We start from the raw sequence: 18,340 nt of genomic DNA, 5'->3' as shown, positions 1-18,340 counted from the left end.
TTTTCTAAAATCATGCAGTATTATTTCAAAAGGAATTATTTTACCTTAAAGAAAATATTTAAAGTGTTACTATTTCTTAAGAAGCATTCCCATTTAAATTCTGCACCCTATGAAGAAGTTCAGTTATTGAATTGTTCCAAATATGCATAAAATGATCTAAAAGTTTAAAATTAATATATAGCATAAATATGTTATTAAAATGCACGAAACGGTTATGGAGCAGAAGAAATATAATGAATATAATAATGAAGATAGAGCAACCTTTGTTTTAAACAATGAATACATTTCGATTTCTGGCTTAACTGCTGTGTAAACTGCTACAGAAACCAGTCTATGTAATCATATCACTGGGCATATTCTTGAAGATCCAGTGCTTGGTTGTAGTCAGCCATAGCTCCCTCAATTGCACCTATTTTACCACGAACTTCTGCTCTAAGATTATATACCAGAGCATCATTAGGCTTCAAAGACAGAGCTGTAAAAGAAAAAAAATTTCAAAAGATGTTTTATGCTAACACTCAAAAGGTCTCATTTTTTTAAAATAAAAATTTTATAATATAACAGCTTTAGTATTACTTGTTGAAAACATTTTTCTTCATATGCACCTATTTAGCTAAATTGAAAATATTAAATATTTCTAAGAAAATTAAATTGAGGAAACATAGTACAATGTCTTTCTTTGAAAGGCTAGCAATGCTTGTGTATAGTTTTCCTAATAAATTTTCTGTATCTTAGCTGACCAATGCTGTAAGTTATTGCATAAAGGAACCCATACTGATTACATTAAAGATGTGATATAAAAAACATTCATTCTAATGTAAGCTTTTCTAGACAAATGGACCTGATGGGATTATTCTTTTATTATTTAAAAACAAACACATCAACCACTGTAATTTTACCCAAAACATTACAAAAAAATAAATACCTTTACTTAGGTCTTCCTCAGCTAGTTCATATTGTTTTAAACAACAGTAGAACTGTGCTCTGTTCAAATATACTGCAGCCCAAAAGGGACAGCTCTTAACCACATTTGCAAAATCTTCTTCTGCTTCTTCGAACTTCTTTAGTATCGTATTTGCAATAGCTCGATTCATGGCAGCACATTCATTCTCTGGATCAAACTTTAAAGCCTTTGAAAAGTAGTCACTGGCCTATAAAATGTGAAGATAATGATAATTTGAATATATTTTAATTTGCAGCTATACAGCAATTTGAAACACTTTTAATATAAAATTAAGGCCAATGGCATTTCCCAGGGATAGTGGAAGCCTTTCATTAGAGTCCAGACAATAAGGAGGCGCACTGTCTGTAGAGAAAGCAGAAAACAGTAGTGAAGCTGACCAACAGTTGCTTTGCATTTTGTTATCACCACAAGCAGGAAATTCTAGACAATGTCAATGACAAAAAATAGGAGACTCGACCACGCAGTGCAATATACAGACAATGTATCATAGAATTATACACTTGAAACCTATATAATCTTATTAACCACTGTCACTCCGATAAATTTAATAAATTTTTTAAAAATAAAGTAAATACTCTTCTCTGTTAAAGTGAAATGCTTCACTACCCTACCCCACCCCACAAATCCCACATCCCCACACAGCACTAGAAAAAGGTAAAATATAAATTAGAAAATAAGGTCCTAGTAAGAAAATAAACTGTAAGTTAGAAAATTAATACTTTTTATATAAAAGCAAAATATCTAAGAGCTAAAGAGATAAGTTTTGAAAATAAGGTTCTAAACCATACCAAAAGGGATAAAAACTCAGTGACACTATGAAAAGCTATAAGGAAGAATGAGAGAAGGTAAAAACCAGCTTGCCAAGAAGATCAAAGGTTCTAGATTATTCACAACTCATCATCAAACTGGAAGGACCCTTCAAAATGTGGTCTATATACCAGTATCGGAGTCTTGATCAATAACAAATTAGAATTAAAATAAACAACCACAACAAAAAAACTGGTCCTTCACCACAAATGGCTTGAGATGCTGATTAGACACCCTACTACTGAAGGCAGGAATCTCTCCTCTAACACCATGATGGATGAAAATTTGACTCCTACTTTAAAACTTCCCTAAAGGAAAAGTCATTTTCTACAACAGAGTGTGCTCTCTCCAGTTCCTTACCACTAATTTTTTCCCAGTACACCGCAATCGGGCTTCCACATACCTCTCTGTATTCTGTGAGTTCTGCTCTTGTTAAGGTTGAAGATGTACTCAAGCCCAAGGGACATTTTCTAGTTATCTTCCTCCATGACATTCCTGGGCATGAACACTCTTGACCTCTCCTTCCTTCTTAAAGCTCTCTCTGTCCTTGAAACAGGGCGCCCCCCTGGTTTTTCTCCTACCTCTCTGATCATTTGCTGCCAGTGTCCTTCACTGAACTATTTCTCTCTGTTTCTCAGGGACTTTTTTCCTCAGTTCACTTCTATCATTGGTGAAGTGAAATTCTGATAGCATGGTAGCCAGGAGCCCAGGCTACTGAGCCAGATTTCCAGGTTCAAATCCTTACTCTACCACTTATTACCTCTGTGTTTTGGGGTGAGTAACTAAAGCTCTCTTTTCCTTAACTTTTCTCATCTGTAAAATGGAGGTAACAAATAGAACCTACATCCAGTGCTGCTATGAGGATTAAGTGAGCTAATAGTAAACTACTGAGAATGATATGTAGAATCCAGTAAGGACTCAATTATTATTGATATATTACTTTTCCTAGTGTCTCCAAATGAAGATACATCATAGCCCAAGGCAATACTCCATAAAGCTGGCTGCCGATGACTCTTGAGAGGAAATTAGATCAAGATTTTGTAACCCATCTCGTCCCAGGATGGCAGTTCTTCTATGCTGTGGTTAAGTGTGGTTGACGGATCTGTTAAGATGGCATCAGAATTGACATCCTTCTGTGAAGAACTTAGAGAATTTGTTCCTGAACAGAAGGCTAAACTCACAATCACCAGGAATGAGGCAAGGGAATAACTCTGAGCAAGGACAAGACTTCCTTCAAAAAGCAATTTAGGCTTCATTTTAATTCACTGATAAATGATCAATAAAGGTGACACAATTATATATCACAAAAGCAGGACTTCAGTCAGGTAGAAGGAAATGCTTACCTCAGCTAAAAATAATAGAACTTAGTAAAACACAATAGTGTTTTGAACAATTTACCTTTCTATTAAAACTTTCAAAATACATTACTTAATAAATGAAAGCCTATGCATTTAATGAGGTTGTTTGAAGTACAGGAGTATTAATTATGAAGCAATTAAAGGCCAAAAACACCAACCACAATGGATGGCCTTGGTTTTTTAACAATTAGTCTAATGCCCTCATATCTGTAATTAATTAGAAAGCAGATCCAAGTATTTTTAAAAGTCACCTGTAGTTCATGATGCATACACATAGCTCATCCAAATGTGGTTTAAAATCAATAAGTCTCTAATTAACGATAAAAGAAGTCAAAACACATACATGTTTTAACCCTCTAGAGATTATTTGTTCTGTTAAAGGACCATTTCTCCTGACCATAACTCTTCTTTCCAGTATAGTCAGAAACAAAGGTGAGGGGGAGCAGAAAATACAAGAACTTTCTCCATAAAGAGGCCTAGAGCAGACTAATATAGCTGAATGACTACTCTCAGAGTCTGCTTGTCTCTGGAAGGAGTGTGCACTGTGAATCCAAGCATCCAACACATCAGGACAGGGGACAAGATACATTTTAGATCAAATATTTGCCCAGCAAATGTGTCCCCAACTTGAAGAAATAGAGCCATACTAAAAAAATAATAATAATAAAATAATCAAACTACACTTCAGATCTAACCGAATAGTTTCATACATGATGCTCACAGTTATTAAAAAGACAAATACATTCAAAATGTGAAGGTCTCTTCTCATGTGGATCTTAAACATTTATGGAAACATAAAATTGCCCTGGGCATTGTATTTGTTTTCATCTCATTAACTAACTCTATGATGCAGAGAAACATAGCTAGGACCCAGCCAGACAGTGATCTGAGTTTGATGGAGTTTAAGGCAATTGGCCCTGGCTTGTCAGCCTAGGGAAACATTAGCCTCCCAGCTGTCCACTGAGGTCTGAGCTATGACAGACTCATTCGTGCCTTACAGAATTATACCTTCAATAATTCAGTGTTCTGGCATCTAGCTTCACCACTGAGGTCAACCAGGCTCATCACAGGGATCAGGAAGCTGTTCAGGGTCATGATATAACTTGGGAGAGAATAAACCTAAACTAAGGCAATGGCAGAAGACACAGAATGAAAGGGAGACATATGAGAAAAAATGAGAAATAAAACTGATGGGATTAGATGAAGGAGGAGAGGAAGAGAAAGTCACGGTTGACTCTGATTTTTTTACTCGGGTCACTTTATGGAAGATGACATCTTGAATTGAGAGAGGGCTCATATGAAGAGCCCTGGACTGGTGGTAGAGGGTATAGAAATCCCGTTTTGGACCTACTGCACTTGTAAAATATACAGTTTAGCAACTGGAGAGAAATATGGGTCAGGAGCTCAGAAGATATGCAGTCTAAACCATGGGTATAGACAGGCTTTCTGAGTAAAGAAATCTAGGGAGATGAGGAAGGAATATGCTTCCACGCCCTTAAGAGCTTACAATCTAATTGGAGTGAAGAGATAAAGAATCAACACAGAGAGTCAACTGTGGAGAAATACAAAAGAACATTGAATCTGTATAGAAAAAATTGTACACAAAGCAGTACGGAGTCAAGATCTCATTTTAAATCCATAACCACAAACCTCAAATCAGAACTTAATGTTGTCTGCAAACTATGTACAGAGCCAGGTGGGAGGATTGCTTTGCAAATTATATAAATGTCTAACCACCATGAGGTACCCCTAAAACTAATATAAAATATTGATTGTCAACTGTAATTGAAAAAAAATTTAAAGAAAAAAAATAAAGAATTGTGCACTGAAAGACACAAAAAGAGAACTTAATGTTTTCTGCTACAATCCCTAGTATGTTCATCCTGCCACTTTCTAACACAGCTTTTCACATTTTCTCTTTTCTCCTCAAAATTCCTAGCCTTCCTGTTCTTCTTTTTAATGGTCCACCCTCAACTGATAACTGATACTCATATCCCATGGAGAAAATATAATGAATAGGAATGCCTACTATTAATATCTACCAAACTGTATTCAGCTGTGCCCTGACCCTCTGCCTTCCCTCATGACATAATGCATAGTGCGTCCTGCTCCAAGCAAAGGCCACCCTGCAATTTCCAAACTCTAATCCCATCAAATTCTCAAAGATTTTGATCCTAACTCTCCCTGCCACTCTCTCCTGCATCACCAATTTCTCCCTTTCTACTAGATCCTTCTCATTAGCATAGGAGCATGAATCAATTAGCCCTCATCTGAAAAACAGAAACAAGAAAAAACACTTAAGCCACTCTAGCTATTGCCCCCATTTCACTGCTTCTCTTCATGGAAGAGTGTCTTGACCCAGTGGAACTGTCCCTAATTCTTCACCTCCCATTTTCTCCACAATGCTTTCCACTCAAGCCTCTGCTCCACTGCTGTTCCAACAATGTTCTTGCCAAAGTCGTCAATGACCTCTTCCATTCTCCTCTTCCTTGACATCTCAGCAGCATTTGACACAGGACACTTTTCCCTTCTTAAAGCACTGATTCAAGAGAGAGAGTGATGTGCTGCTCTCCTGCTTTTCTTGCCATCCTGCTGGATGCTCCCTTCTCAGTCTACTTTCTGGCTTCTCTCTGCTTCACTTCTAAACATTGATGCTACCTAAGGCTTATTTCTTAAACTTCTCTCTCCATCTATACTGTCTACCTGGGTAATCTTATATAGTCCCACAGATATGCTAATACTGATATAATAATGCCTACAAGAGATTGTATTAAGCATGTATTGCTACAAGTATTTTCTTATTTATTTTCTATTTCTTCCTCCAATAAAATGTAAGCTACATCATAAAAGAATTCCTTCTTACCCTTTTCTACTCTGTATCCTCAATGCCTAGCACATGGCAAGTACATCATAAATATGTGGAGATTGAAAGAATGAAGAGCAAAGTGGAAACAGGAAATATTTGCTGAATTTTTCCAGCAAAGTATAAACAAGAACCATAGCTTCTTTACACCTAAAGAAGCCTCAAAGTTTGTTTTATTAAAGAGTATGGTGACAGTAGTGGGTGGTGAAGGAGAGCATAGAGGTGATAGCTCTCAAAAAATGTAAGCAATAAAAACCAAGTTTTAAAATGAGCACATCATTTTAGAAGGCAAGGGTTGTGAAAAGCTCAGAGAACCACAGAGCTTGTGGTAGTCTTCCAAACCCGGGTAGGCTAGAGAGGACAAACTAAATTCCTTTACTACAGCATAAGAGGGAGCCCAACTTGGAAAGTTATCATGGCCCACCCCCCTATTCCCCACAAGAATCTCTGCTATTAGAACAGGAAAATAATTTATTACATTCAAATATGAGTAACAAAAGTAATTTACCTGCCTTCATGGTAAAAACAGGGATGAAAAATAACTTAATTTTTGGAAAGATAAAAGCTCACCAGAAAAAAAATACTGCTACAGTCTAGATTAAAAATTATAACATAGGATTTCAAAATGAACTAGAAAAAATTTATTATAGAAGCAATTGCATTTAAGAAAAAAATAATTCAGGAATAAAGGATCTTAGAAAAGTATGACATTGAAATGAGATGGAACTACAAAAAAAAAAATCTAAAAAGAAATTTGAATTATAACATCTACAAGGGGATAATAAATATCTCAAAAAACACAGTGAAGAATGCAACAAAAATTAAAAAGAAATTAAGAGGTTAAAAAACTGGAAAAATAGTTGATATACAGAAGTCAAAGGACATGAGATATAGATAAATAGATTATAGATAAATAAGATAGATGATAGATGATAGATAGATAGATGATAGGTAGATAGATAGATAGATAGATAGATAGATAGATAGATAGATAGATAGATAGATAGATAGATAGATAGATTAGATAGACAGATAGATAGATGATAGATAGATAGATGATAGATAGATAGATAGATGATAGATAGATAGATGATAGATAGATAGATAGATGATAGATAGATAGATAGATAGATAGATAGATAGATAGATAGATAGATAGATAGATATAGATAGATGATAGATAGATAGATAGATAGATAGATAGATAGATAGATAGATAGATAGATAGATAGATATAGATGATAGATAGATATACATACTGAGTGTCCCAAAAAATGTATACACACTTTGAATGATTATAAAGTCAGTGTTGCCCGGCCGGGCGTGGCTCAGCGGTTGAGCATCCCCCTAGGACCCAGGAGATCGGGGTTCGATTCCTGGTCAGGGCATATGCCCAGGTTGCGGGCTGCAGCTGATCAATGACTCTCTCGTCACTGATGTTTCTATCTCTCTCTCCCCCTCCTTTCCTCTCTCTGAAATCAATAAAGATATGTTTAAAAAAAAAAAAAAAAGTTGGTGTTTATTAATATACAGTTCATTTTCAAAATTAAGTGACTTATCATCTGTTAAAGTGTGTGTACATTTTTGGGGACCCCCATATATGTAGTGAATATTCCCAATGAAGAAAATCAAAACTATGAAACAGAAAAAAATTTCCACTGAATTCAACAAAACTTTTCTGAAATCTACATATTGAAAACACACATTGTGTACTTGTTAACTTTGACTCCAGGGGTCAACTCTAAGACAGGTGTTGGTAGAACTTTATATTTAAAAACAAATCTTTGGTTATCCTAACAAAAAGAAGTCACAAATAGCAAAAATCGAATTTGCATCCAGCTTCTTGACATCAACATACAAAACCAAAAACAATGAAACAACACAAGACACTCAAGGAAAGAAAAGAGCCAAGGATTTAAAAGCCAGACATGCCCCCTTAAGATGTAAAGTCTACAAGCAAATAGTGATAAACAAGAAAAAATTCAAGGAGTATTATTTTCAGGAGCCCTTTCTAAGGACTCTACTAAAGGACTAATTTCAGACAACCAAGAAATGGTTGGTTGGGAAAGAAACTGGCAAAAAGCCTGGTGATGAGAATTGAATATACTTAACTGGCAAACTAAGATGAAAATTTGAAATAAGAGTAACAAAATAGTATGCAAATATTAAATCCTCTGGCAGTATAAGAATCATGAAATTCACTACAAAATGGGATAAAAGAGACAGACATGGAAAGTAAGCTGATACAATAAGCTCAAGCATATTTAAGAATACAAATAGAAAAAATTTAAAAGAGAATACTATGAGGATTAAAGATGGTGGTGGACTGAGTGGAAGCTACACTGACACTCTCCCTGGACCAAACTGGAATTACAACTAAAATATAGAAAAACCATCCTGAATAATCCACTGCAACTGAAGACAAGCTGGAGAGCAACCTCATAACCAAGGAGGAAAAGTGGAGACCACACAGAATCTGGTAAGAAGTGCAGAAGGGTGAGAGGGTGGCTGGGCTCCCACAGGCAGCAACTGAAGGTCTGGAGGGATATCTCAGCTGTAGGGGGTTCCCACTCAGGACTCTGGGGCCTAATACCTAGGCTGGACTCCCCATCCAAGAGCACCGAAACTAAGAAAGGTGCCCACATAACAACTGGCTGTGAAAAGCAGCAGGGTTCTTGTCTGCCAGGGAGATATGGCTGGAAATGCAGGCACCTTCTTAAAGAGCCATAGCACAAAGTTTCATGTGCAGCTACTCACCTTGGGCTCTGGCAGAGGGAGGGTAGAGTGGACTAGAGCTGTGTGAGGAGAATCTAGGATTGTGGGATCTGGAGATTGAGATCAGAAAGCATCCCTCTGGATCCTTGTGCCTAGTAATTCCCCCATACTGCAGAGGACATCTTTCATAGGGAGACAATTTGCTGCTTTTGCCTGAGGGGGGAAGCAATTGCCCTATCCTGCTGGAAAATCTCTCACCCTACCCTGTGGAGTTTCTACAGCCTGAAGCTCACTAAGAGAATCAGAATAATCAGCCTGAAGGCAGAGGCAGACCTCAGAGTGCTTTCAGTCTTTGCCTGATCTGCTTCTGGACCCTGGCTTTGGAAAAGCAGACTTTGGTGTGCATCTTGGTCCTGTCCAACTTCACCCAACCCCAGCAGAGGAGGCCTCAAGCCGAGGGTTGTTGATAGCTCCAAACAAGGTACTCAGGGCCAGTGACAAACTGTGTCTGACACTGGCCTGCACCAGAGACTGTCTAAAAAGACTGAGAGTCCTAGCAGATCGACCTGTTACATAGAAACAAACTCAAACAGACAACGAAAATGGGGGGAGGGGGAGAACAAGCCCCAAATGAAAGAATAAGGAAAATCTCCAGAAATAGAGCTAAATAAAACGGGAGATAAGCAATCTATCAGATATAGAGTTCAGAATACTGATTGTAAGGATGCTCAACAGCATGAAAAATGATAGGGAAACTATGAAGGAAATTAAGGATGAGATAGCAGAAATAAAGACTACATTGGAAGGAATAAACAGTAGATTACAGGAAGCTGAGAATCGGATCAGAGAATTAGAAGATAGGGTAGAAAAAATCACTCAATCAGAGATCCAAAAAGAAAAAACAATTGAAAAACAGGACAGTCTAAGGGAGCTGTGGGACAATGTGAAATGTAACAATATTCACATTATAGGAGTTCCAGAAGAGGTCAAAAGTAAGCAAGGGTTAGAGAACCTGTTTGAAGAAATAAAGGCAGAAAACTTCCCTAACCTGGTCAGGGAAAAAGTCACACAAGTTCAGGAGGGACAGAGAGTCCCAAGCAAGAAGAATCCAAAGAGGCCTATGCCCAGACACATCATAACTAAAATGCGAAGAATTCAAGACAAAGAGAGAATCTTAAAGACAACTAGAGAAAAGCAATCTGTTACCAACAAAGGAGCTCCTATAAGGCTGTCAGCTGACTTCTCATCAGAAACTCTACAGTCCAGAAGGGAATGGCATGAAGTATTCAAGGTAATGAAAAGCAAGGATCTGAAACCAAGACTACTGTATCCAGCAAGGCTATCATTCAAAATAGATGGTGAAATAAAGAGCTTGCCAGGCAAAAAAAAAAAAAAAAAGGCTAAAGGAGTTTGTGACCACCAAACCAGCATTGCAGAAAATGTTAAAGGGACTGCTGTAATTAGAAGTAGAAATATAGAGAGAGAGAAACATAGGCATAAAAAATTAAAATGACAGTAGATATCTATCAATTATAACCTTAAAGGCAAATGGATTAAATGCTCCAATAAAATGACATAGGGTGGCTGAATGTATAAGAAAACATGACACAAATATATGCTGTCTACTAGAGACCCACCTCAAAAGAAAAGACTAACACAAGATGAGAGTGAAGGGATGGAAAAAAAATTTCCGTGCAAATGGAAATGAAAAAAAAGCTGGGGTAGCAATACTCATATCAGTTCAAATAGACTTCAAAATTAATAGCAGTGCAATGTACAATAGCTAAGATCTGGAAACAACCCAAGTGCCCATCAGTAGACGAGTGGATAAAAAAACTGTGGTACATTTACACCATGTAATACTATGCAGCTATAAAAAGGAAGGATCTCCTATCCTTTAGGGCAGCATGGAGGGAACTGGAGAGTATTATGCTAAGTGAAACAAGCCAGTCAGAGAAAGACAAGTGGCATATGATCTCATTCATATGTGGAATGTAATACACAAAATAAACTGATGAACAAAATAGATCCAGAGACACAGAAGCATGGAACTGACTGAGGGATCTCAGAGGGAAGGTGGGGAATGGGGAGTAGGTGGGGAGAGATTAATCAAAGAACGTATATGTTCATAAACATAACCCATGGACACAGACACTGGTATGGGGAAGGACTGGGGATGGGGTGGATGCAGGGTGGAGGGGATCAATGAGGGGAAAAAGGGGACATCTGTAATACTTTCAACAATAAAGATAAAAAATTTAAATTTAAAAAATTGAATGGATAAGTAGGAGGGTATTTAATGTTTATAGTAAAGAAACTAAAAACACAAGGAAATACGGGTATAAAAGTATTTTTATAAAGGTAGCCACTAGAGCAAAACTGTAAATTTTCCTCAATATCAGAAAAACTAGGGGAAACAATTAAACAGACTGCAGACCAAAATTCTTTTAAAATACATGAAAATAAAAATACGATATAACAGAACTAAGAGCAAACATATTATGCCAAAATGTAAATGGCCTTAACCCACCCATTGAAAGATAAATATTTTCAAATTGGCTTTTAAAGCAAAATCCAACTCTATCGTACATAAGAGAGACATATCTAAAACAAAGGATTCTAAATGTTGAAAATAAAAGGAAGGGCAATGGAATACCAGGCAAAAGCAAACCCAATGGAATCAGAGGTTACAATCTTCATATCAGATCAAGTAAAATTTATTCCAAAGAGCCTTAAAGAAACAAAGGGCATTTATAAGGCTGAAGGCTACAATATATAGTGCATATGTAATATGTATGAATATCTATAAATGAAACAATGCAGCAGCAATTTTCATAAAGCAGAAATTACAAGAAATATAAAGAAAACTATATAGAACCAAACCAATGATAGGATACTTAAACCTTTCACAGTCCAAGATCAACCAAATTAAAAAAAAAAGAATATTGACTAATTAAAAATATAACTAATAAGGTAGATCTTATACATATACTTTAACTTTACATTTTGACAGCAGAAACTTTTTTGAAAAGAACCCTGGAATATTTTTCAAAAGTCGTCATATATTAGACCAACATTAAAACTCAATAAATACCAAAATTAGAAAATATAAAAGTCCTTCTACCTGGACATTTCAAATGCCTTATTAATTTATTCTTGAGTCAAAGGGGAAATAAAATTACAGGTATAAAATTTGGGGAAAACAAAAATTAAAACTTCAAAGACCAAAATATATGGGATACTGTTAAAAGCAGTACCTGGGGAAAAGGCATAACCTTAATAATTTAATCACAATAGAAATGAAAGGGTGACAATAAATGAATTAAGCTTCTGACAAAAAGATGGACAAAGAATGACTAGCAAGACAATTGCTGACAATTGGGTAAGTCCAAAATAATGTTTGCTGGACATGTGTTAAATGATTGGGGACAATGAGAGAATAAATCCATAGAGGTTAAATATTTTAAAAATAATTATAAACGTTCTTATGAAGGAGAACGTTTTTAAAGAAGAGCTAATGAATGATTAGCCTAGAATCTAAGGACTGAATTTTAAAACTATATATAGCAAAGAAAGCATTTAGATTAAAAAGAAAATGCTTCACATTACCTGGGAAAACTGCCTGTGGTGAAAGTAGATATTTCCTGCGTTAAAGTAAGCCAGTGAGTACGTGGGGTTTAAAGAAATTGCTGCTTGATAGTCTCTCATTGCATTTTGTTGCTGACCCATAAACTCATGAATCACACCACGATTTGTTAACAATTCTGCTGTAGTATTGATCTGCAATATAACAGTATAAGTATTAGCTCCTGGGAATAGTATTATCTCCGATTTCATGTCTGCAAAAATGAACGTTATGAAATTTACTTGTGGGAAACTAGTAACTTTATAGTTCAGGTGAAGCCCCATTAGAGCAAATATTTTGAGAAAGGACTCGGTAGGAAGTTGGTTCAAAGTCAACACTTTGCTGATTTGGTTGTAATAAAACAAATAATCTTAGTGCTTTACTCAGTTCCTTTCCAAAGAACAGACACGGGAAAAAGCTTATCTGTTTAGCTCTGTTAAAGCTGGAACAGAAATTAAAGAGTTAACATGTTTATTTGTCCTAAGCAATAGCAATTATCTTTCAGGTCTTTCCTTTTTTCTCACCTCAAGGATTACAACATTTACCTGAATGTACAGAAACAGAATCTAAAAATCTAGAAAAAATGAGGGAGATTTTCTGTCACCATATACAAAACCTGAGATATGGCCATTTCACCGCAGAAGACTCTAGGGATTTACATTGTCCTTTCTGTAGTGCCTTCAAACCCAGAACATTATTTTATTTTTTGCATTAATTTTTTTAGTACAAAATAATATTGATGCCCCATGAAACTGTAAATTGTATTTACTGAGAGAATCAACATTTATCAGGAATTTGTTTTTTGAATTTTAAATGTATTCAGGTTATAGAATTGGCAAACCATAATAACTCTTTAGGAATCTCCTGGAACAAATATATATATGTATATGTATATGTATATGTATATGTATATGTATATGTATATGTATATGTATATGTGTATGTGTATGTGTATGTGTATGTGTATGTATATATATGTATATGTACATATATATATAATTTCCTCTGCAAGTCATTTAAAAAAAATAACAGAATTTTTTTACTTGACCTTATTCATTGATGGTGCTAATTTATGCTAATTGAATATAATCTAAGTGTACTCTTACCTTTATGGCACTATTAATATCCTGTATTGCAGCAAAATTATTACCCATCTGAAGACAGACCACTGCTCTTCCTTCATAGGCTAGGTAGCTCTTTGGATCAATTTCTATGGCAATGGTAAAGTGGTTCCAAGCTTTCTGGAATTTTCCTTGGGCCTAAAATAATTTTCCATTTACATGAAGTAGGAAATTACCCATAACATGACAATATTTGATTCTAACTTAATCAAATAAAACCTTTAGAAAGGGTATATTTATACAGTGCTAAATCTAAGATATTTTAAACAAGAAGTAGGCTGTACTGTGAGTGCATTCAATTGACTAATTACCTCTGAGTATTTACACTGAATTTTTAATTAATTAAAATAAATCTAATTGTCAGAGTCATCTTATACCAATCTTGGACAACATAAAATCGCAGACACCATGTAAAACACCTATGCTTTGGAAAATCGCCACAAAATTTACCTTGAGCTCTGCACACACAGGCAGAAATTGTATTTATTTGCTTGGCATTGAACCTCCAGTTATACATAATATACATAACAAAATAAATATGTGTTGAATAAATGCATAAACTATTGGTATAAAACCAATTTTGATAAATTGTACCATCATCTAGAATTATGGGCTCACTATACATATTCCATGGAAAATGCATGCAGATCTACCAAGCATCTATTTATACCAACCTTAGTGATAACTGGAAAACAAGAAAAAAAGGTCAGGAGAGGGGCATTGTGAATAGAATGATGTCAGAATATTTCCTAGAGAAGACCAACTGGCAACTAAATACCTCATGGCAGGAAGGCAGTGAGTTGATGAATTCAGCATGGTCCAGGGCCTGTCCTTTATTCCTGTGGGCTCAGAAACCCAACTGGCTAGAATCTCAGAAGCTGATTCACATTAACCAAGCTGAGCCCAATGACTCTTGCATAAAACGAATAAGGCATATAACTAATAACATATAACCAATAAGACACTGTTTTTTAACCAGCAAATCTTCTCCCTTTTTACAAATTATGTGGAATTCACCATCACCATGACAGCTTCATTTGATAAACAAGGAATTAGGCAAATCAAGACTAAGTTATTAGACTATTAAACTGCAAACAACCTCACGGTAGGATTATACCTGTCATCTGGTTTCTGACATCTGTTTTGCTCACTTTCATATCCCTAGTGCTAAGCACACAGTGGGGAAATCTGTATTTGTTGAACAAATGGTCACTCTTTCCCCTGAGCAGGATTCGATGGGCCTAACTCTCCTTTTTCAGTCCTTCCTTTCCTGATTCAATCCTTCCTCACAATGATCTGTTTTTCAATCCTCTTTCAGGTTGACATATACCCAGTGACATCTTCATTTCATGAATCTGATGTCACTGCTCTGGGTAGCGAAGTTCACATTTTTCACTGACTTGCAATGACCAGTCATTATTCAATTCTCTAGCCTCACCTCACATCCCCCCCCCCCCCCCCCCCCCCCCCCCCCCCCCCCGCCAACATTCCATCCACTGGGCCCTCCAATTCATTGTCTGGAACACTGTGTCCTATCCCCAACTCCTACCCCGACTAATTCCTAGTCTTTCACACCTCAATTTAAATGCTAATTTCTTAAAAAGCCCTCCTTTACTCCTCAAAGTTATATTCCCTTGTCATAAATTGTCCTAAAACCCATCCTTTTTCTTCGTTGCACTTACAGTGCATAAAAATAAATAATGAATCACATGATTGCTCGATGCTCATCTCTCTACTAGGTAGTAAACTCTACAAGGAGAACCAAGTATTGTTTGTTCATTGCTGTATCCCTAGGCCTAGATCAGTTCCTGTCCCATAGTAGGTGCCCAGTAAATGCCTTTTAAATGCAGTAAATGATGATAACACATTTCATTGAATTGCAGTCAGCTCTAGATGCTTTGGGAGTCATCATATCTCTTTAAATTGACTGCAAATTTCTATTGTGATCCAATAATGGCTAACTTTATGTTTAATTCTCAGAAGGCAATCTTTTTTCCTTATTAACAAGCTTTTAGGAATACCTCACTATAACCACCAATTCCAAAACCACCTCCAATATTATTAGTCTCAGATCACCAAACTCACTTATTTTTAAATGAAAAAAAATTCTACTTTAATGACAGATTAACAGGAATTTCTGCGGTTTACAATATTTGAATATACTTTTGCCCATTGTTTAAATTTTTGAATATTAAAAGGGATAAAACGAGGGTTTAAGAATACTCAGTTGCTTTTCACGGAGAATACAGCACTTTTAGCACTTTATTTTGAGAATGTCACTACGTCTTTTATTAGTGCAAAGAACTTGGTTAGTGCATAGGCCAGGCCAGAGTGTCCCAGAAAGCACTCAGAGAACTGCTTGGCCTCACACAGAGTAGCACTCTTCCATCTTGCTGGAAGGACAAATGCCTGGTGCCTTGCCTTCCCAGTATGTTCTAATTCACTGCCATTTGGAAGATGGCCTGAATGAAGAAGTCCCTATACAGTGACTGTGTGACCCCATTGCATGGCTAGGGTCCACTTCAAAACTTTCATACATTGTTTATTCCCTTTAGCTTTCCACTAATTCAACAGGACAAAATCTATGAAGCCCAGGTATGAGTTAGCGAAACAAATGTTAGCTAGTTTCTTATGTGTGAAATTCATCAGGCAAATTTTAAAAGTTGTCTCTAAGTATGAGGTCGAGGTAGAAAAGGGTGAAGGTATTAAAGAAACTAAGATTCAAAAGATCCTCATCTCACCAGCATACCAAGTCCCCAGGTGTGTTTCCCATGCAGGCTCCCTGAGAAACTGCTTCCCACTGTTGGGAAAGGTAAGGGAAAGGTAAAATGTTTCTAACCAAAGAAATAGCATGTATCCCCATCCCAGTAAAGAGCCAAATATATTCTTCCTTTTGTCCAAAAGGTGCTTTTGATACTGTTGTAATTAGCTAGTTATTAATAATAGGAAAGGAGTAAAAAGGGAGGCCAGACATTATAGGCATGTCATTTAGGCAGCTTCACCAGAAAGCTGTAATTTCACTCCCTAGGGAACCACCGGTCCATTCCCCACAGATCACTGGGGGAAGGGATCTAACAAAGGGGAGATAGATGCATGCCCAATGAAGTTGGAGTGACATAGGGAAGGAACTTGTCTGTCAGCCAAACCTGGAAAGAGAGATCAGTGGCTAGAGTAGGAAGAGCCACTGCAAGCATGAGAAAATTTGGGAATACGTGGTCCCCTAAACAAGGAGTTTGCTTTCCTGTTGCTCTTGGCTCTCTTGCATTCACCTGTATGGCCCATGGCCATGCAGAGCCCACACACACTAGACTAATGGACTGCAGCAGGGAACACAAACAAAGCTAGCCTGATACTGGACTGGAGTGTGAAGACATGGAACAGAAACTCTGGACACTGGTTCTCATTTTAGCCCTACTAAAGCCAACGCTACACTTCTTCTATGGAAGGGCTAAGGGAGAGGTGACCTTGGAAACTCAGGGATATAATTCCATGCAAATAAAAAATCACTTGTTCTCCCACACTAGTCTCAGAAAATTCTTTTTCTCTGAATATTGCAAGGAATCCACTTCCACCAGCAACCAGAAGGGACAGGACCTCTCCCCACCAGTAGCACTTTCATGGCCCAAAATGTTCTTATATAATATTACCTGCAAATTGTAGCCTAAACAAATTCTGGCTTTTGTATATGTTGGATTGAAATGTAATGCTCTCAGAAAGTCCTTCTGTGCTTCTTTGGTACCCTCATCGTGACCATATTCCATGTAAGAATTTCCCCGTCCAACGTAAGCATCCACAAAACAAGGATTAATATTAAGAGCCTGGGTGAAGAAATTGACAGCATCTTCAAACTCTTTGTTTCTGAAAATAAATAAAATTATTGGTGCTTTCTATGAGTATGTAAGTGCTTTCCTGTAGATAAAGTTTTCATAAAGATTTGCATTGACCCTAATATAAAATTTTTCACTTTTATTATCCATTATATGAAGTAAGTACATGAGTCCATATGACCTAAGGAAGGCTGGAGGGGTCTTTGAAGATTGTGGTAAAGGAAGGAAGGGAGATAAGAGCCATTTTCATAGCAGAATATACTGGAATAATATTCTAGAGTCCTTTTTTCAGAATTATAAAAGGCTGAATGGCACTCTTGAACTGGTTTTTAATAACTATCAGTGGCCAATATAAAAAACACACACATATGATTTATTATTGATGGAATACACTATTTCAAGCAGATTATAATACATTTATATGTATTTAATATTTCCTTATACAATAAAAAAAACCCAAAGTTTTATACATTGGAGTCCTTAGTTCAGATCTTTTATAAAGACAGGACCCTTTTTTTTTGGACACCAGGAGAAAAGAGCAAAAGAAGAAAAATACATTTTATTTATTAGTTTGTAAATATATGTGACTAAATAATAACTCAGTTTTTCTTCCCTATTTATCCTCTTGCAGGGAGGTGAGGGTTGGTAAAGGAATCAAATATTTTTCATAAGGGAAAAATCAAATATTTTTCCATCTCATGCATATCTAATCATTATATTTCATTTCCATTAACATGGAGAAAGTCATTTTTCTATAACTATCTAGTTATCAGCACTGGCATGTATTGAGCATCCAGTCTGTTTTGACTAAGTAAATGATCATTAAACTTAAACACTAGAAAGGGACCTTAAAGCCACCTAGCAAGTTCTTCAAAGCAGATGACAATTAAAAATCAAATCCAGGGGAGGTAACAGTGTCAAAGCCAGAGACTCCACAGCTCCCTGCATCAACAGGGGGAAAATGAAACAGATACCACAATAGAAACAGCACTTTCATCTTTCTGGAGATGAGTATATCTCATAGTGTTCTGTAATTGAAGCTCTTGTTGAATGACCACAT

The 18,340-nt window shown here is 36.4% G+C and overlaps 1 protein-coding gene across 1 annotated transcript in view; it reads right to left on the bottom strand.

The window, feature by feature from the left end:
• Positions 1 to 344: 344 nt before the first annotated feature.
• The window catches only part of TTC6 (tetratricopeptide repeat domain 6), a 188,265-nt gene continuing 170,269 nt past the window's right edge, over positions 345 to 18,340 (bottom strand). Inside the window, exons 27-31 of the mRNA XM_087815319.1 lie at positions 17,101 to 17,311; positions 13,439 to 13,591; positions 12,317 to 12,487; positions 926 to 1,151; positions 345 to 475 (exon numbers count right to left, since the gene is read on the bottom strand). Of these exons, the coding sequence (XP_087671445.1) occupies positions 345 to 475; positions 926 to 1,151; positions 12,317 to 12,487; positions 13,439 to 13,591; positions 17,101 to 17,311 (892 nt within the window). The remainder of the gene's footprint in view (positions 476 to 925; positions 1,152 to 12,316; positions 12,488 to 13,438; positions 13,592 to 17,100; positions 17,312 to 18,340) is intronic.

This window comes from Miniopterus natalensis, chromosome 1 (assembly GCF_054644295.1).
Source record: "Miniopterus natalensis isolate mMinNat1 chromosome 1, mMinNat1.hap1, whole genome shotgun sequence".
Lineage (NCBI taxonomy): Eukaryota > Metazoa > Chordata > Mammalia > Chiroptera > Miniopteridae > Miniopterus > Miniopterus natalensis.
The sequence above is the reverse complement of the archived record's forward strand: the minus strand, read 5'-3'. Positions and strand labels throughout refer to the sequence as shown.